This window comes from Haliotis asinina, chromosome 4 (assembly GCF_037392515.1).
Source record: "Haliotis asinina isolate JCU_RB_2024 chromosome 4, JCU_Hal_asi_v2, whole genome shotgun sequence".
Taxonomy (NCBI): Eukaryota; Metazoa; Mollusca; class Gastropoda; order Lepetellida; family Haliotidae; genus Haliotis; species Haliotis asinina.
The window spans coordinates 38,078,404-38,099,125 of record NC_090283.1 but is presented as its reverse complement, the minus strand read 5'-3'; the positions used below and the strand labels follow the sequence as shown (position 1 = coordinate 38,099,125).

The 20,722-nt window shown below is 42.4% G+C and overlaps 2 protein-coding genes across 2 annotated transcripts in view; one reads left to right on the top strand and one right to left on the bottom strand.

The window, feature by feature from the left end:
• The first annotated feature begins 166 nt into the window (after nt 1-166).
• LOC137281540 (putative ankyrin repeat protein RF_0381) lies at nt 167-14,389 on the top strand. The gene is made up of 4 exons (XM_067812829.1): nt 167-283; nt 5,060-5,325; nt 11,359-11,496; nt 11,904-14,389. Exons 2-4 carry the CDS (start codon nt 5,085-5,087, stop codon nt 12,980-12,982), a joined length of 1,458 nt encoding a protein of 485 aa, XP_067668930.1. The 5' UTR covers nt 167-283; nt 5,060-5,084; the 3' UTR covers nt 12,983-14,389.
• A 185-nt stretch (nt 14,390-14,574) lies between these two features.
• Nucleotides 14,575-20,722, bottom strand: part of LOC137281539 (UDP-glucose:glycoprotein glucosyltransferase 1-like) — a 56,848-nt gene continuing 50,700 nt past the window's right edge. The window contains exons 36-41 of the mRNA XM_067812828.1: nt 19,475-19,547; nt 19,134-19,237; nt 18,895-18,951; nt 18,425-18,656; nt 17,711-17,870; nt 14,575-17,108 (exon numbers count right to left, since the gene is read on the bottom strand). Coding sequence (XP_067668929.1) covers nt 17,083-17,108; nt 17,711-17,870; nt 18,425-18,656; nt 18,895-18,951; nt 19,134-19,237; nt 19,475-19,547 — 652 coding nt within the window. The 3' untranslated portion in view covers nt 14,575-17,082. The remainder of the gene's footprint in view (nt 17,109-17,710; nt 17,871-18,424; nt 18,657-18,894; nt 18,952-19,133; nt 19,238-19,474; nt 19,548-20,722) is intronic.

Here is a 20,722-nt window from a genome sequence, read left to right as displayed (position 1 = left end):
ACTGTAACAATATTCAGCATTCGTTCAAATATACAGTACAATTGTTGTTTACAAATTCGTTTCGGCACAGTTTACATATCTTATTAAATTAACAGACAAGTAATGATTTAAGTATTTCCTTTGTAAGTTTGAAAATAATTCTTTCACAGATCCGGTTTCCGAATCCGGGTATGTTTGGTTTGTATGTTACCAAGAGAACAAGGACCCAGAAGACATGTTCCGTTGCGTCTTTCTTTTTGCGATCGATTCTATGACAGCTTAGTGTCATCATACATTCTGCTCGGTAAGAAACCAGTTGACCAAATATTTGTTTTGTGTCAGTGTTATCTGACCACTGTAGAATGTAAAAACGGCTTGTTCACTAAATGGGACTAAGTGAAAACGGCATCCCAAGATGATAAAACGTCAGAGAACAAGTGAAACTGCTGTCACCAATAGTGAAACATTCACACAAAAATCTGTATTCAACACAACAAATGTACGTGGAAACGACACACACCCACCCACGTTAAACAACAACAACAACAACAACAACGATAACAACAACAACAACAACAACCACTAACACCCGGCCAACATAACAAAAAAATAATAAAAGAAAAAAACAAAACAAAGCAACACACAAAACAAATAGGCACATTTATCATGTCACATCAATTGTATTGTGTATATTTTGAACATATTAAAGGGGCACTATTAATGAGCAATTTCCGTGGACTGGTTGTTACTTTCGTTGTTTTTTTTTTTCCTGTGAGTACCCAGAGGATATCTGGTTCATGACCTCTGCTGCCCCACCCGCATGCAGAATTGATAGTTAAGCAGGGATACTCTACAACAGGGATAGGTCACTTGCTTGCTTTCTTTACCATTTGTACTAATCAACGTGTGCCTCGTCATGCCCCAACGCACACAGTGACTTGGCTCATTCCCAGTGCAACTTCAGTTGTGGTTAACAGAACTTCAACCAGGTTGTCGTATCCATCGGAATTTTACAATGAATGAATGAATCATAGTAAGAATTAAGAGCAAAAATTATTTGAATGAATGAAATAAATAAAGAAAAAGAATAAAAGAAAGAATTACATGTGAAAGAATAAATGATACACCGCTTCCTTCCCTCCCAAAACATGTTCAAGAACGCAAAAGTATCGCGAGAACAGGTGTTAACATCAGCTGTCCTTTTAAAATATCTACTTTGAGACATTTTTGTTTACATTAATAATTAATTCAGATATCTTATTGCATGTGGAGAATGGAATGGACATTAACAAAATGTTAACTGACACTGTCACACTGCCCTCAAAAATAAAGCGTAAAACTGTCACAAAGCGTTCTAAAACACCTTTCCAGTTTTGTACAAATAATAGTGAGTGAGTGAGTTTTAGTTTTACGCCGCACTCAGCAATATTCCAGCTATATGGCGGTGGTCTGTAAATAATCGAGTCTGGACCAGACAATCCAGTGATCAACAACATGAGCATCGATCTGCGTACTTGGGAACCGATGACATGTGTCAACCAAGTCAGCTAGCCTGACCACCCGATCCCGTTAGTCGCCTCTTACGACAAGCTGAGTCGCCTTTAATAGCAAGCATGGGTTGCTGAAGGCCTATTCTACCCCGGAACCTTCACGGGTCTGTACAAATAATAAGATCAACGAGAAAGAAAGAAGTTATGGAACTATAACCCTCAAGCATCAATCAGATCAGATGTCATATTTTTCACACACCTCAAATACACCCTAGCATTTTGTTTTAGATTATGAAACTATATCACTATTACTTGCAAACACATTTCACCTGATAGTATATTCCCCTCATAAGAATTAAAGGTGTATGTGAAAGATGTTTTTGAAGTAATAACTAGAAACACTCAAACAACAGCGTGTAGTATTTCAATGGCGGATTAGAGCAGATCGTCAATATGTCACTTTTTGCACACACCTCAAAAACACCCTAACATTCTTTTTTAGATTATGAAACTATCACTATTACTTGCAAACAGATTTCACCTGATAGTATATTCCCCTCATATGAATTAAAGGTGTATGTGAAAGATGTTTTTGAATGCGTGTAGCATTTCATTGGCGGATCAGAACAGATCGAAGAAATGTCACATTTTTCACACACCTCAATTACACCCTAACATTTTCCAAGTAATAAAACTGTCAGTATTACTTGCAAATACCTTTCAACTAAAGGTATGTTTGCCTTCTAAAAATTACACGAATGTGTGAAAGAAGTTTTTATCAGCACAATTTAGTCTATCTTTGCAGTGAATCGAGAATAGAAGCCAGTGAGCTATAGCATACCAACTTGAAACTTGACAACAAATCTTCTGTCCTAATACGGACACTAACACCGATTATTTGACTTAAACTGAAGTGACAAAATGGTTAACCTATCTTCTACATGTAGGATTTCAGTTGTTACAACAGTCATCGAACTTAATCAGCTGTTGAAAATAAACCGGGCTCAATCTTAAATACTACACTGCCACCATATTGGCTACACTGGTTACATAACGACCCGAGACCTACGTTCAGCGGCTTTTCGGGGAGTTTCTTCTTCCTCTTCATATAGGCTCTCTGGTTTAAGTATTGACTGATGAACAAAAATGAAGTCATTTTTACTTCATTAATATGAAAACAATTTCATGAGACACTTTGATGTTTAATCATCTACTATTAGTAGTCATCTAAAAAAGACTGTTAGCACTGAAAAGTAATGAAGTCAATGTACATCTTTATATTTTATCTAACCCTGATTAGTGTATTATCGTATTTGTTGGTATTTTGAAAGTTAACAAAACAATATACAGTCTGCTTATGCTTGTGGTAAATTTTTAACTGCAACATCCACACATTGTATGGATAGACAACGTGAATCACATTTCACACACACCCTAAGCACAACATAGTGTATGTTGAATGCTACAAAAAGTAAATTAAAACAAAATGCAAGTACTATACTTAAAACAGACTAAAGTTATAGCAACAATATCAGACTATTACCCTGTCAAGGAACATATCAATATCCACATAAGAGAAGAATATGTCATTCATCTGCAGCTGGTGAATAATCCTGCTCAATGCCATGTCTTTCAACATTTGAGAATGCATTTCAGGTTTTTCACATTGGTGTGTAGTCTCATGGGTCACCCAAGATAGCATACCTGGCATCTAAATGTATGATGTCCGCCATCTTAAGTAATTTAGTTAGCCAGTAATGAGCGATCAATCAATCGATGTATTGTCAGTTAATTCTTGGAAGGAAGGATATTGTTTTTACACTAGCCCTTTACGAAAGTGTGTAGTCAGTATGGATTAGTGCATCTACACACATAAACACTGTGGAAGGGAAAAGTAATTAATCAATCAGTGTTTTATTGCTAAATCCTTTGATCAGTGTTTGTTTTTGTAACTGAGCCGATAAACCCTCTTGCATCACTAACTTGCACATATTACATAACATGCAATACCTTTGCCACATCAGACCTTGATTTATATTGTTGCATACTCCAGACAGGAGAAATGCCAAATGTGAAACTTTTCCAAATAATCTGAGTGGTGTTACCAGTAATTATACCTGTTATATATTCATTAACAGACCATCAAGTGAATGATGGCAAATAGCATGTGTAGGTTTATACCACCAAACACAGGTTACAGCAAGGAAGACGTAATCACTGCATTGCATGCAGCCTGAAAGCTCTTATGGGCTGAAACTGTTCTAAGGATACCAATGGAACTTCTTTGTGAAATAAGAAATATGTATAAACATTTGCTGTGTATTAGGGTATATAGGTACATTGAATTAGGTTTTTACCTAAGAAAACTTTCAGATTTTTTTACCAATGGCAAAGTCGTTATTAGTTCAAGGATTCAAATAAATCAAATGTGTGTTTTTATTATCATAGATAATAGACCAGAGGCATAGCGACTCAGACTTACACATGATTTTTGCTGTGATGGGCATCCACCCTTCGCACTGTTTAGGGTGAAGAAATTCTGCCATTGTGGATGTAGCCCAGTCCCAGTGTCAGTCACAGTCAAGTGTGCAGGTGCTGACCAGCTTGGTTTTGCAATTAGACCCTTGGCGAGAAACATTAATCGCTGCACATCAGTGCCCCTTTAAGTGACCATGCTGTACTGGCTGCTGAACAGGTATCACCATGTTTTGGCAGTACAGTGGAAGCCCTCTAAACTGGCACGAGGTGGGACAAGCTACAAATGCCAGTATACCGGATGTGCCGATTTAGAGAACTTTTCAACTTGGGAATGATCTTCAGTGTGCCATAAGATATGACAGCTAATCTTCAAAACCATCTTGACAGGACGAGCGACTGACAAACTTTAAGATGCCAGTTAATTTATAATACTAGTGCCATGTGCCACTCGCCAATTTACTTCACTTACTTATCCTTATCCATACCCTTCCATACTTACCTGTATTCCACTATGTTGTTAATACACATTCAGTCAATCAACAGGAGTGCCACAATAGCGGATACTGGTTTAGTGAGCGTAAATTACTGTACAGTCTGTCAGTTGGGTGGTCTTTGTTGTGCTGAAATACAGAATAGACTGTCGCTGTGATAGAATATTCTGTGATAGCCTACCTCCAATTTCCTAGCATTGATACTTTTCTGTGATGGCCTATCTGTGCTTCTCTCACCTTGTCACTTTTCTGTGATCGCCTGTCTCTCCATATCAGCTCTCCAAATGTTTCTGATAAATCTCCTCAAAACATGATTGTTTGTAGTTTTCATGTCAATTTTGGGTGTTATGCTCATCCATTCAAGGTGACAGTAGAAGTTAGAGTTTTATAACAGTTAGAATATGCAAACTGCATTTTTTGGAAAAGGAAGGATATATTTTGCGATCCCAAGGTGTCAAGCCAGACAAAACACTGAGGAGAGATATCAACAGTGAAATTATTGTGTTCTAACATGATAATCAGGTAACTCATATGGTCACAGAATGGGGGACGTACATCCCTGCCACCTTATTAGTTATCTGGATCTATATACATCTTACCTGTAAATGTTTATGTACACAGACTCTCATCCCTGACATCTAGAGGCATGTCATGTGAGTCTACAGCAGAAGACAGCAGTGAGTCGAGCAGCCCACCCTTCAGTAGCTTCATGGATGCAGTCAACAAGGATGACCATGTTCGAGTGCAGGAAGTCATTGAGGAAGGTCTGGATGTTGTATCATGGAGGGACAGTGAAGGCCAGTCAGCCACTGTCCTGGCATGTCAGTCAAATGCAGGATGTGTTCTCAACCTCCTCATATCTGCGGGATGTTCACTTCAGGAAGAAGGTGAGAGTGTGATGGATGTTCATTACAGGAAGCAGGTGAGAGAGTGGTGGATGTTCAGTACAGGAAGGAGGTGAGAGTATGGTGGATGTTCAGTACAGGAAGGAGGTGAGTGTGTGGTGGATGTTCAGTACATGAAGGAGGTGAGTGTGTGGTGGATGTTCATTACAGGAAGGAGGTGAGTGTGTGATGGATGTTCAGTACAGGAAGGAGGTGAGTGTGTGGTTGATGTTCAGTACAGGAAGGAGGTGAGTGTGTGGTGAATGTTCAGTACAGGAAGAAGGTTTGAGTGTAGTTGATATTCAGTACAGGCAGGAGGTGAGAATGTGGTGGATGTTCAGTACATGAAAGAGGTGAGAGTGTGTGATATATGGTCAGTACAGGAAGGAGGTGAGTGTGTGATGGATGTTCAGTACATGAAGGAGGTGAAAGTGTGATGGATGTTCAGTACATGGAGGTGAGTGTGTGGTGGATGTTCAGTACAGGAAGGAGGTGAGAGTGGTGGATGTTCAGTACATGAAGGAGGTGAGTGTGTGGTGGATGTTCAGTACAGGAAGGATGTGAGAGTGGTGGATGTTCAGTACATGAAGGAGGTGAGTGTGTGGTGGATGTTCAGTACATGAAGGAGGTGAGTGTGTGGTGGATGTTCATTACAGGAAGGAGGTGAGTGTGTGATGGATGTTCAGTACAGGAAGGAGGTGAGTGTGTGGTGGATGTTCAGTACAGGAAGGAGGTGAGTGTGTGGTGAATGTTCAGTACAGGAAGGAGGTGAGTGTGTGATGGATGTTCAGTACAGGAAGGAGGTGAGTGTGTGGTGAATGTTCAGTACAGGAAGGAGGTGAGTGTGTGGTGGATGTTCAGTACAGGAAGGAGGTGAGTGTGTGATGGATGTTCAGTACAGGAAGGAGGTGAGTGTGTGGTGAATGTTCAGTACAGGAAGGAGGTGAGTGTGTGGTGGATGTTCAGTACAGGAAGGAGGTGAGTGTGTGGTGAATGTTCAGTACAGGAAGAAGGTTTGAGTGTAGTTGATATTCAGTACAGGCAGGAGGTGAGAATGTGGTGGATGTTCAGTACATGAAAGAGGTGAGAGTGTGTGATATATGGTCAGTACAGGAAGGAGGTGAGTGTGTGATGGATGTTCAGTACATGAAGGAGGTGAAAGTGTGATGGATGTTCAGTACATGGAGGTGAGTGTGTAGTGGATGTTCAGTACAGGAAGGAGGTGAGAGTGGTGGATGTTCAGTACAGGATGGAGGTGAGTGTGTGAGGGATGTTCAGTACATGAAGGAGGTGAGTGTGTGGTGGATGTTCAGTACATGAAGGAGGTGAGTGTGTGGTGAATATTCAGGACCGGAAAGAGGCAAGAGTGTGGTTGACGTTCAGGACTGGAAAGAGGTGAGTGTGTGGTGGATGTTCAGGACTGGAAAGCGGTGAGTGTGTGGTGGATGTTCAGTACAGGAAGAAGGTGAGTGTGTGGTGAATGTTCAGTACAGAAAGTAGGTGAGTGTGTGGTGGATGTTCAGTACAGGAAGGAGGTGAGTGTGTGGTGAATGTTCAGTACAGGAAGAAGGTTTGAGTGTAGTTGATATTCAGTACAGGCAGGAGGTGAGAATGTGGTGGATGTTCAGTACATGAAAGAGGTGAGAGTGTGTGATATATGGTCAGTACAGGAAGGAGGTGAGTGTGTGATGGATGTTCAGTACATGAAGGAGGTGAAAGTGTGATGGATGTTCAGTACATGGAGGTGAGTGTGTGGTGGATGTTCAGTACAGGAAGGAGGTGAGAGTGGTGGATGTTCAGTACAGGAAGGAGGTGAGAGTGTGGTGGATGTTCAGTACAGGAAGGAGGTGAGAGTGGTGGATGTTCAGTACAGGAAGGAGGTGAGTGTGTGGTGGATGTTCAGTACATGAAGGAGGTGAGAGTGGTGCATGTTCAGTACATGAAGGAGGTGAGTGGGTGGTGGATGTTCAGTACATGAAGAAGGTGAGAGCGTGGTTGATGTTCAGTACAGGATGGAGGTGAGTGTGTGAGGGATGTTCAGTACATGAAGGAGGTGAGAGCATGGTTGATGTTCAGCACATGAAGGAGGTGAGTGTGTGGTGAATATTCAGGACCGGAAAGAGGCAAGAGTGTGGTTGACGTTCAGGACTGAAAAGAGGTGAGTGTGTGATGGATGTTCAGTACATGAAGGAGGTGATTGTGTGGTGAATGTTCAGGACCTGAAAGAGGCAAGAGTGTGGTGGATGTTCAGGACTGGAAAGCGGTGAGTGTGTTGTGGATGTTCAGTAGAGGAAGAAGGTGAGAGAGTGGTGGATGTTCAGTACAGGAAGGAGGTGAGAGTGTGTTGTGGATGTTCAGTACAGGAAGGAGGTGAGAGTGTGTTGTGCATGTTCAGCACATGAAGGAGGTGAGTGTGTGGTGAATATTCAGGACCGGAAAGAGGCAAGAGTGTGGTGGATGTTCAGTACAGGAAGAAGGTGAGAGAGTGGTGGATGTTCAGTACAGGAAGGAGGTGAGAGTGTGTTGTGGATGTTCAGTACAGGAAGGAGGTGAGAGTGTGTTGTGCATGTTCAGCACATGAAGGAGGTGAGTGTGTGGTGAATATTCAGGACCGGAAAGAGGCAAGAGTGTGGTGGATGTTCAGTACAGGAAGAAGGTGAGAGAGTGGTTGATGTTCAGCACATGAAGGAGGTGAGTGTGTGGTGAATGTTCAGGACCGGAAAGAGGCAAGAGTGTGGTGGATGTTCAGTACAGGAAGGAGGTGAGTGTGTGGTGGATGTTCAGTACAGGAAGGAGGTGAGAGTGTGTTGTGGATGTTCAGGACTGGAAAGCGGTGAGTGTGTGGTGGATGTTCAGTACAGGAAGAAGGTGAGTGTGTTGTGAATGTTCAGTACAGAAAGTAGGTGAGTGTGTGGTGGATGTTCAGTACAGGAAGGAGGTGAGTGTGTGGTGAATGTTCAGTACAGGAAGAAGGTTTGAGTGTAGTTGATATTCAGTACAGGCAGGAGGTGAGAATGTGGTGGATGTTCAGTACATGAAAGAGGTGAGAGTGTGTGATATATGGTCAGTACAGGAAGGAGGTGAGTGTGTGATGGATGTTCAGTACATGAAGGAGGTGAAAGTGTGATGGATGTTCAGTACATGGAGGTGAGTGTGTGGTGGATGTTCAGTACAGGAAGGAGGTGAGAGTGGTGGATGTTCAGTACAGGAAGGAGGTGAGAGTGTGGTGGATGTTCAGTACAGGAAGGAGGTGAGAGTGGTGGATGTTCAGTACAGGAAGGAGGTGAGTGTGTGGTGGATGTTCAGTACATGAAGGAGGTGAGAGTGGTGGATGTTCAGTACATGAAGGAGGTGAGTGGGTGGTGGATGTTCAGTACATGAAGAAGGTGAGAGCGTGGTTGATGTTCAGTACAGGATGGAGGTGAGTGTGTGAGGGATGTTCAGTACATGAAGGAGGTGAGAGCATGGTTGATGTTCAGCACATGAAGGAGGTGAGTGTGTGGTGAATATTCAGGACCGGAAAGAGGCAAGAGTGTGGTTGACGTTCAGGACTGAAAAGAGGTGAGTGTGTGATGGATGTTCAGTACATGAAGGAGGTGATTGTGTGGTGAATGTTCAGGACCTGAAAGAGGCAAGAGTGTGGTGGATGTTCAGGACTGGAAAGCGGTGAGTGTGTTGTGGATGTTCAGTACAGGAAGAAGGTGAGAGAGTGGTGGATGTTCAGTACAGGAAGGAGGTGAGAGTGTGTTGTGGATGTTCAGTACAGGAAAGAGGTGAGAGTGTGTTGTGCATGTTCAGCACATGAAGGAGGTGAGTGTGTGGTGAATATTCAGGACCGGAAAGAGGCAAGAGTGTGGTGGATGTTCAGTACAGGAAGAAGGTGAGAGAGTGGTGGATGTTCAGTACAGGAAGGAGGTGAGAGTGTGTTGTGGATGTTCAGTACAGGAAGGAGGTGAGAGTGTGTTGTGCATGTTCAGCACATGAAGGAGGTGAGTGTGTGGTGAATATTCAGGACCGGAAAGAGGCAAGAGTGTGGTGGATGTTCAGTACAGGAAGAAGGTGAGAGAGTGGTTGATGTTCAGCACATGAAGGAGGTGAGTGTGTGGTGAATGTTCAGGACCGGAAAGAGGCAAGAGTGTGGTGGATGTTCAGTACAGGAAGGAGGTGAGTGTGTGGTGGATGTTCAGTACAGGAAGGAGGTGAGAGTGTGTTGTGGATGTTCAGTACAGGAAGGAGGTGAGAGCATGGTTGATGTTCAGCACATAAAGGAGGTGAGAGAGTGGTGGATGTTCAGTACAGGAAGGAGGTGAGAGCATGGTGGATGTTCAGTACATGAAGGAGGTGGGTATGTGGTGGATGTTCAGTACATGAAGGAGGTGAGTGTGTGGTGGATGTTCAGTACAGGAAGGAGGTGAGTGTGTGGTGGATGTTCAGTACAGGAAGGAGGTGAGTGTGTGGTGGATGTTCAGTACAGGAAGGAGGTGAGAGCATGGTGGATGTTCAGTACAGGAAGGAGGTGAGTGTGTGGTGGATGTTCAGTACAGGAAGGAGGTGAGAGCATGGTGGATGTTCAGTACAGGAAGGAGGTGAGTGTGTGGTGGATGTTCAGTACAGGAAGGAGGTGAGAGCATGGTGGATGTTCAGTACATGAAGGAGGTGAGTGTGTGGTGGATGTTCAGTACAGGAAGGAGGTGAGAGCATGGTTGATGTTCAGCACATGAAGGAGGTGAGAGAGTGTTGTGGATGTTCAGTACAGGAAGGAGGTGAGAGCATGGTTGATGTTCAGCACATGAAGGAGGTGAGTGTGTTGTGCATGTTCAGCACATGAAGGAGGTGAGTGTGTGATGGATGTTCAGTACAGGAAGGAGGTGAGTGTGTGATGGATGTTCAGTACAGGAAGGAGGTGAGTGTGTGGTGGATGTTCAGTACAGGAAGGAGGTGAGTGTGTGGTGGATGTTCAGTACAGGAAGGAGGTGAGAGCATGGTTGATGTTCAGCACATGAAGGAGGTGAGTGTGTTGTTGATGTTCAGCACAGGAAGGAGGTGGGTGTGTGGTTGATGTTCAGTACATGAAGGAGGTGAGTGTGTTGTGCATGTTCAGCACATGAAGGAGGTGAGTGTGTGATGGATGTTCAGTACAGGAAGGAGGTGAGTGTGTGATGGATGTTCAGTACAGGAAGGAGGTGAGTGTGTGGTGGATGTTCAGTACAGGAAGGAGGTGAGTGTGTGGTGGATGTTCAGTACAGGAAGGAGGTGAGAGCATGGTTGATGTTCAGCACATGAAGGAGGTGAGTGTGTTGTTGATGTTCAGCACAGGAAGGAGGTGGGTGTGTGGTTGATGTTCAGTACAGGAAGGAGGTGAGTGTGTGATGAATGTTCAGTACAGGAAGGAGGTGAGTGTGTGGTGGATGTTCAGTACAGGAAGGAGGTGAGAGTGTGTTGTGGATGTTCAGTACAGGAAGGAGGTGAGAGTGTGTTGTGGATGTTCAGTACAGGAAGGAGGTGAGAGTGTGGTGGATGTTCAGTACAGGAAGGAGGTGAGAGTGTGTTGTGGATGTTCAGTACAGGAAGGAGGTGAGAGTGTGGTGGATGTTCAGTACAGGAAGGAGGTGAGAGCATGGTTGATGTTCAGTACAGGAAGGAGGTGAGAGTGGTTGATGTTCAGCACATGAAGGAGGTGAGTGTGTGGTTGATGTTCAGTACATGAAGGAGGTGAGAGAGTGGTTGATGTTCAGCACAGGAAGGAGGTGAGAGAGTGGTTCATGTTCAGTACAGGAAGGAGGTGAGAGTGGTTGATGTTCAGCACATGAAGGAGGTGAGTGTGTGGTTGATGTTCAGTACATGAAGGAGGTGAGAGTGGTTGATGTTCAGCACAGGAAGGAGGTGAGAGAGTGGTTGATGTTCAGCACATGAAGGAGGTGAGTGTGTGGTGGATGTTCAGCACTTGAAGGAGGTGGGTATGAAGAAGTAAACCATGTCATTTTAGATGACAACTTGCTGGAATGATATGTGATGTTATTTTCAAACCAAAAACAGACAACCGAGGCTGCTCACTGCTGGAGGTGGCGGTTGAAAGAGGATTTCTTGACATAGTGAGGATCTTGCATGACTCTGGCTTTGACTTCAATGTGACTTTGTCAAAGAGCATTGGGGATCAAGATGCATTGTTTAATGGTGAGTGTGTTCTCAAAAATTGAAGACATTGGTTACCATTATATACACGATATCGTGGCCAGCACTGCCAACCATTAATCTCTAAACTGAGCAAACATTCCCACATGACAAAGAATCAAATAAAGCTGAGAGGAAAACAGCAAAATATCATGTCAATTTAATTATCTGTTACATGAGCTTATTTCTTACATTGTTGTAACTCAAGATATGTATCACAAGGACTCTGCACTTCTGATACACTGTTTTTGACCTTTCTGTTCAGGACCAGCATTAGTCAAGGGTCATTACTTTCGTTCAGTCTAAGGGATGAAAGGGGAATGGGGAAGAACACGTATTTGTATGATTCTCTTTAACACTCTCATAACCATCTCTTAACATGTTTACAAGATTCAAGATTTCTATTGTAGGTGGCACAATTGGGGACTTGGCCGTCAACAAACTGATAGGTGGATGCCAGATCCATAGGTGTGATATTCTTGACTTCTTCCACAAGAATGATGTTGCCCTTCCAACTAGATCCAGGAAAGGAACAACTCTGGTAGATGAACTTTTGTCACACAAGATCTGCTGCCGTACTCTGGCCAAACTCATCAAGTCAGGTCATCACATCACCCTTCAGAGTCCAGTTCAGTACATCCCATTTCTTCATTCACCAGACTCTTTGTTGAAGGACCTGGTTTCCCAGGGTTACAGCATTAACAAAGCATCTGATGGTGATCCGTGTCCTCCATTGTTCTATGTCTGCAGTGGTCTGAGACAAGGATGGGAAGACGATTCCTTCCCAACACTGGAACTGTTCCTCCATCATGGTGCAGATGTCAATGTCAAATGCAAATCTAATATTAAGAGAAACAGACACTTACCACACCAGACCTGGAACTTGGGAGCAGGACTGACTGCACTTCATATTGCCACAGTTTCCAACTCTGAGAGCTATAAGAGTGACCTTGTGTACCTATTGTGTCAGCATGGAGCAGACGTCAATGCACAGACAGAATCAGGGGATACCCCGCTCTTACTAGCAATAAAAGGCTTGCATTGTACTGATGTAGACTATTTACATGGAATACATAAGGACAAAGAAGTCGATACCTATGCTGTCCAAATTCTTCTGCAATATGGTGCCCGACCTGACATTCCTAACAAATGTGGGGAGACCTGTCTGAATGTAATATTTACACCCGGTATGTTTGACAATGACAAGGTGAAGCTGATGCTCATTGACTCCTGCGTCCATCACACTCACTTGCCTAACCTTGAGACAATCACTATCCCAGGATTCCCTCCAGAGAGTTTACAGGCAGTGATCACCAACCCACGAAGATTGTCAGCTCTGGCCAGGGCGTGTATACATGAGTCAACAAGAGGCAGACATATGACAGAGGAGAATGGGCTTGACTTTCTGCCCACATCAGTGCTGGACTACATTACAATGGAATACTTCAGTGATGCAAGTTGGGTGAAGGATCCTTGGAGTGTACTTTGACACTGATTACCTTGAGGCTGATATTATTGGTTTGTAGTCAGTAATCACAAATTTTAGTACCAGTATTTCTTATTTGTTGGATCACAAGTTGTTTCATGAAATCGAAAAGGAATTCAAGAGTTAATGAAAAATTATGGTAACTTCTAACTTTTAACCTGAAGCATGTTAAGAATTATTGCCTGTAAGAGTGAAATAAATTAGAGAAGTTTACACATTTTTGTTCATGATGTACGTGCACTTTTGTACTAACATCTGACAAATTGTAGCATGAAAATAGTTTTTCTTGTCTTTTTCTCTCCAATGGCAAAGTGATTTATGGAAAAAGTAACATGTTACAGAGGCAAGATGATCAAGATATACTCTTCAAAAAAAGTAGGGGAGGTCTTGATTTTTTTTTTATTTATGATTAAAACTATTTAGGAGATGTATTGGAGTCAACCAATGTTGATATGATGTTATTGAATGTTTTGAGAGTGCATCACCATTTGCTCTTCCTTACAACCATAGTTATTTGTAATGTAGTTGCTTTTGCAAGATGACTGGTGTATGGCATGTAATTTGCATGTATATGATTTTCATCTTAAAACAAATGACTAGAAACAATCTCTAACAAATGTGTGATGCAAGATGAGTGTCAAAATTAATGTTCTAAGTGATTTCTCGACCTTGAAAAAACGTCAAAATCCAGAATGAGACCCCATAGACGTGTTTGGGGCTACTGCGTTGTGCACGTACACATGGTAAATAACATACTTCAGTATCAAGAGGATTATAATACTGAGATGGTTGATAAACATGCTTACGAGTCAAGAAGATCAAGATATGCTGTGTTGGTTGATGAACATACTTCAGGGTGAAGAACAGTAAGGGCTGATTGTTGTCCAAGAGGACTTTATCAGCTGATGGAAGTGTACTTTCTTCTGACCAAGGGGTGTTAGTATGAACCCTAAATGGTGCAAATGGAGTGTTTAAGAAAGCAGATATTGAACTTCTTGTCCCTAAAATCTCAAATACTCCTCTTTATTAATTTTAATTGTATTATCAGCTGGAGATATATTGCAACATATACGTGAAATACTATATAGTAACCAAAACTGTTCCTTTGTAACCTATATTGAACACTATTGCAAAAAACTGTATGACTATTTAGGAAAAAATTACCTTCTGTAAAATAGAGCTGTTGGTGTTTTTTATTGGGATTTCCAAATTCCTGGTACAATTTGATAAATGTGATCTATTCTGTTTGAAAATGATGTTCATGGAATGTTTTTTCATCAGTGATTCTCACTGTTGGGTTGTTGACTTGGTTTCTATGCTCTGGTTCAGAACTGGCTGTCAGTAAATAATTGTCACATTTGGTGACCAACATTATCAGATAAATGTCATTATGCCACTGATGTGGATCATCTGATTGTCTGTACCAGACTTGATTATTTACCAACAACTGATATGACTGAAAACAATGAGAAAGATGAGGTGAGTGAGAGGTCATCCATGATATTCCTGTTGCTTTGAAGTAGTACACTGAGAGCACTGTGAGGCTGTCCCTCATCCTGCAGATTGGCTGCAGCTGAACACAACAGGACTCTCCATATATGGAATGTTTATTTTCTCATGATTTACACTTTGGATTGATGTTGGGCAGATATGATAAATCAAGAGGGCAATCAAAGAGCAATAGTTGCCAGGGAGAAACACTTGCTTCCATACTGCTGATGATGATCTTTCTGAACATCTGTCATTGAAGTTAATGGACACACCACCTGTGTCATAATGGAAGGAGACATATTCTGAAAACAGTCCCGGACTTCATTTCCAAATGATGTTCATGATATATCTGTTGAAGTAGGAACAAAGTATCTCAGAATGTCAAAAAAAAGAAACTGATATGAAACCATCTTTTCCTGACTTTGTTGTACAGTTTAGGGGTGCTTTAAGTGTAACATGGATACAACAACGACATTGCTACTACATATAGCATCCAAACACACTCAGATCCTGTGAGCCATTTACACAGAAAACACATGGATCAATGTTTCCGACGTCAGTTCAGGTTACCCCCAAATTGTCATTGCACAGTGCATTCATTGTCAGATCTACCATACAACTGTCCGTATCAATGACCACAAGGGTCATGTGCTAAATCATATGTTAATGGAAGCCCATAATATTTTAAGTAGAACTGAGGCATGACCTTTGAGGTTTTCTCTGCTGCCCAGCTGCACAACCCTGCTATATCCATCACAGGGTGACCAGGACACATTGTCGACATGAGCAGACAATGGCAATAGGGATGGCAAAAGGCATCCAAATCCATCAAGCTAAAGTGAGGACATCTGGTCTTGATACAGTGACTTCTGAAAGATTGATCCAAGTAGTTCTAGTAAATGTTGTGCACCCAAAAGTTTTCATGAATCAGATGTAAAGTTCTTCATTGGCAGGATTGTTCCTGCATATCAACTATGATTGCTTGTCCTCACTAGGTAACAGTGTATCATAGAGGGTTAATGCAAAATTAGGACAGCAATGCACACCAGAGGTGTTCCTTCAACCAGAAATAAATCAACATATTATCAAGGATAATATTACAGAAAACACATGGTATAGAATTACACCAGCAGTGAACTATGAGAGAGTGTGTTGGTTATATTCATCAAGCAAGGTCTTGGTGTTATGCTAGATTACTGCAGCAACACTACGTCATGTATGGGTTTCATTGTTTGGGCCAGACAAATGTAATCTTATCATATATAAGTTACCAATCTATTTACTTTCAACTTTATGCAGTATGTACGATCAACATTAATTTGCACAGTTAAAATATACAGCCTTGACTTATACTGAATGAAATATGTTAGAATATTACATAGTAAAGAGGTCGAACATGAAAGTATAAATAGATGTATCAGTCTCACATTTTACAAGATTTGAACCAGTCATGCCAGTTGTGATGCTTCATGCATTCAGACCTACACCATTCAGTGTGTCACAGGTTACACCCATGCACCAACAGATCGTAAATACAGTCATCTAACACATACATACAAAGTTCACTTTCACGGAAATTTACATAATTTTTACAAGGCAACAAGTGGCCATTAGCTGATATCAAAATTTTCCTGTTCATCCATTTGAAGCCTTTTTTAGGCCCCCCATCTTGAATACGAGTGGTAGTGCTTGTGATGAATATGCAATTGCTGTTCTTTTCTAAATGGTTTCAAAATGATGACTACCATGGCAGACAACCCAATTACAAGAAGATTCCAGATTTTATCACTAATAAAAAAACGTAAAAGATGCATATTGATGTACAATTATTGAGGTCCACAAAACGCTGTTCATGACATGTAAGACGTACCCAGTGATGTCATACGGCAGGCAGTCTGAGGGCGTTCTATGACCTGCTGCTGGACCATGTCTAGCAGTCCCTACTGACCACCCCCAGTGATTAACAACACACTTGACTACAAACACTAGTAACTCTGTGACTTCAATGTACCACCTTATCATGTTTGGAATTATTACTATGAATTTGGAAGGTACTTCACAAATGATGTCCACCTGAAACCTGAAGAAACCAAGCACTAATAAATTCTAAATTCTATCGCCTTTCTTCACTACCAGGAAGCAAGTTCTATGTTCAAATTATTGGTACAAGGCGAGTTCAAAGCTAAACAACAGAATTGTGAGATGTTGGATAATTTCTCATTTATACATAAGATAAATTTATTCATGATTTTCATCGGACAAGAATATGGAGAATGGCAACGATATAAACTTCAAAAGTCTGTTGCTATATTCCCTCAGTCTTGAAACAGGTAGTGTAAGTCCATCTTGATGAGTGCAGTCTGCTGAGATCTGTTATACTGCCAATAGGTGGAGCACACCCGTAGATGAGACACTGTTGGGGCAGTTGTGTGTGTATTGTACAGTCTCTCTTAACTATATGTATGTCCCAACAGTGTAGGTACCAAGCCTCCAGTCACTTCCCCTCTCACAACATGAAGATGGTCTCCACCAGGGAGGATGAGAATTTCCACACATCATATTACAACAAACTTTACATATGTACATAAAATACTCTAAACCTTTGGCCAGTGTTATAATTCATCCTTTTCCATTGAATCTGGAACATAACAGAAAATAAAATGTACTTACATATATACACATGGCAAAAGATTTTGCAACACCTTGTTTTTCATAGTATCAATATGTTACCATTAATGATAACAAAGGAGATGGGAAGGTTGTCTCCAAGTCAATCACTGTCACAAATGTTTTATGGAGGGTGAAGATATTACAAACAACAGAAGTGGTGAGGGGAATGTAGGAAGGGAAGATATACAACTAAGAAATAATGCTACATATGTGAGTCAATCAGTCTAGTTTTATGCCACTTTTAACAATATTCCAGCAATATCCTGGTACTGCACACCAGAAATGGGCTTTATGTGTGGAATTGAACTCAGATGTTATTCATGACAAGTGAACCCTTTAACCACTAGGCTATCCCATCACCCCTGCTACATATGTGAACAGTATTTCCTACATAATCCTTGCTCTGACCATGTTCTGAGGATGTATACTTGTACCAGAGCATCTATATCTGTAATAGACAATTTCACCAGCTGACCCTGTCCATCCCACGTGTCCAGTGACCCTGTCACCAGGACGTTCACAAGCCTCACCTTGAGGGATACAACCAAAGAAATAAGAACGCTTCCATACCTTTTTGTTTATCAGATACTTCATATTCTGTCTGCAGTCGAGTGTTGGTTCCATACACTCTATCCCATAACACTTTTATTTCATAATCATATTCTTTCCACTCTGGTACAATCCTCATGGCAGCACTCAGCTTAGGTTCCTTGGTGAGTGGGTTGTTGCACTGTCAACAGAACAACAAATTTCATGCAATGCAGTATCAGCAGTAGCTAGGAGGACTACATTCCACTGATGAAGACAAATTCTTCAGTCAACAGAGGTTAGCGTGGTAACTGACCACATCAATAGTCATGGCATACCGCCAGGGCTCTGAGGACTAAATCTACCTATGCTAGTGTAGTAACTGACCCAATCTATAGTACTGGCATACCGCATGGGCTCTGAGGACTAAATCTACCTAGGCTAGTGTAGTAACTGACCCAATCTATAGTACTGGCATACCGCATGGGCTCTGAGGACTTAATCTACCTAGGCTAGTGTAGTAACTGACCCAATCTATAGTACTGGCATACCGCATGGGCTCTGAGAACTAAATCCACCTAGGCTAGTGTAGAAACTGTCCCGATCTATAGTCTTGGCATACTGCCAGGGCCATACTGCATGGACTCGGTGGACTAAATCTACCAAAGCTAGTGTAGTAACTGACCAGATCTATAGTCTTGGCATACTGTCAGGCCTCCGTGGACTAAATCTACCTAGGCTAGTGTAGTAACTGACCAGATCTATAGTCTTGGCATACTGCAGGGACTCTGTGGAACACCATGTCTCGCACCACAGCCACTCCTGGGGCAGGGACTTGATGGCCACCTGATGGATCATGTTGTTGGGCAGATCCTGGTCCAGGTTGGCAAGACTGTTGGGGTCCTGGCTCAGACCCTGGTACTGTCCTCGTAGCCGGTCCCCTGCCGCGATATGCCGGAACCGCTTCAGATCCACCACATACAAGGCACTGCAGTTAGGAAATAAGACAGCTTTATCAGATGGAAATCCACTACTGTATGTTTCACGCAACTTAACAAACTGAATGTAAGATGTTTCTTAGCTTTAACTTCACCTTCTATCCACACAGTCTTTTATTTCAATGACAATACAAGACATACACAATAGTGATTTTACAGGAATGTAATCACAGTATCTGTAAACAGTATCTATGTGTACCAAGTTCTTCTGATACTGAAGCATACTACCTAATATGGTATGGCCTGCCGGCAAGATGACTGGCCCAATAGCCGGACTTCCAAAACCTGAAACAAAGAAGAGCAAAAGTTGTACAATCACTTCCCATCATACACATTACAAACAGCTGGATCACATTCTGATACCCATTTTTTATTGTAGAAAGGAACCACTTGCATCTTTGATAAAGGCGACAAAGGTTTGAACATTTGTTGGAACAGGATTAGAAGCTGGGAAGGTGAGAACTTACCTAAAGCCATCCATCTCCTTCCTATCACTACAGAATGGTGTGTAACCATAAGGGGCCCCTCCCAAGTCTAAGTTATACAGCTCTTTTAAATCTGCTCTCACAATCTGAAATCAAGAATCAGTTTTCTTATAACAGGACTGTCATATGTAGTTCTCCTACCTTCTGAGACAGTGTCAAACAATCTTCTCACTGAAGTTACAGCGACAGAGTAACTTTTTAAAAATCAAGCACTATTTACAATGCAGCAGATTCAGTCCAATTATGAATTGCAAACTTTACACCAAACCTATTTCAATGCCCAAAATTCTGTTATAAATAGTATTGAGAAATGTCAAACTCACCTGATCAGCATCAACAAATATTATTTTCTTTACATGTAGTGGAAACAGCACATCCAAAAACAGGATTTTATATCTGAAAGAAAAGACAGCAGTAAATGAGAAATGACTACTTGACACAAACTGACAGTCACATTTGTTATGGTTGTGATGACAACCCATCCTTACCTCCCAATGACAACAAACACAGGTTTGTCAGCCACAGGTTCCCATGCTCTTACCTCCCCGTGACGACAAACACATGATACTGGACACAGCCACAGGCTCTCATGCTTCTATATTCACTCCCAACCCACAATGAACCTCTCCCATTTGTGAGCACATTGTAATGAGGTCCTGTCCCTGTACTCCTATAGGGTGCTAGTATCAGTGTGACTTACTACTACCAGTAATACCCATACCCAGGATACCTACGATGAACCTGCCACTCACTCACCCCCAGGATACCTACGATGAACCTGCCACTCACTCACCCCCAGGATACCTACGATGAACCTGCCACTCACTCACCCTCACAATACCTACGATGAACCTGCCACTCACTCACCCCCAGGATACCTACGATGAACCTGCCGCTCACTCACCCCCAGAATACCTACGATGAACCTGCCACTCACTCACCCCCAGGATACCTACGATGAACCTGCCGCTCACTCACCCCCAGAATACCTACGATGAACCTGCCACTCACTCACCCCCAGGATACCTACGATGAACCTGCCACTCACTCACCCCCAGGATACCTACAATGAACCTGCCACTCACTCACCCTCACAATACCTACGATGAACCTGCCACTCACTCACCCCCAGGATACCTACGATGAACCTGCCGCTCACTCACCCCCAGAATACCTACGATGAACCTGCCACTCACTCACCCTCACAATACCTACGATTAACCTGCCACTCACTCACCCTCACAATACCTACGATGAATCTGCCACTCACTCACCCCCAGGATACCTACGATGAACCTGCCGCTCACTCACCCCCAGAATACCTACGATGAACCTTCCACTCAGTCACCCCCAGGATACCTACGATGAACCTGCCACTCACTCACCCCCAGGATACCTGCGATGAACCTGCCACTCACTCACCCCCAGGATACCTACGATGAACCTGCCGCTCACTCACCCCCAGAATACCTACGATTAACCTGCCACTCACTCACCCCCAGGATACCTACGATGAACCTGCCACTCACTCACCCCTAGGATACCTACTATGGATCTGCCACTCACTCACC

What these genes read in the sequence shown, in the direction of transcription:
- LOC137281540 (XM_067812829.1), top strand. Translation starts at nt 5,085, where the DNA reads ATGTCATGTGAGTCTACAGCAGAAGACAGCAGTGAGTCGAGCAGCCCA. An exon ending in ATGTTCACTTCAGGAAGAAG is followed by an intron (nt 5,326 to 11,358) that starts GTGAGAGTGTGA and finishes AACCAAAAACAG; the next exon opens with ACAACCGAGGCTGCTCACTG. An exon ending in TCAAGATGCATTGTTTAATG is followed by an intron (nt 11,497 to 11,903) that starts GTGAGTGTGTTC and finishes TTTCTATTGTAG; the next exon opens with GTGGCACAATTGGGGACTTG.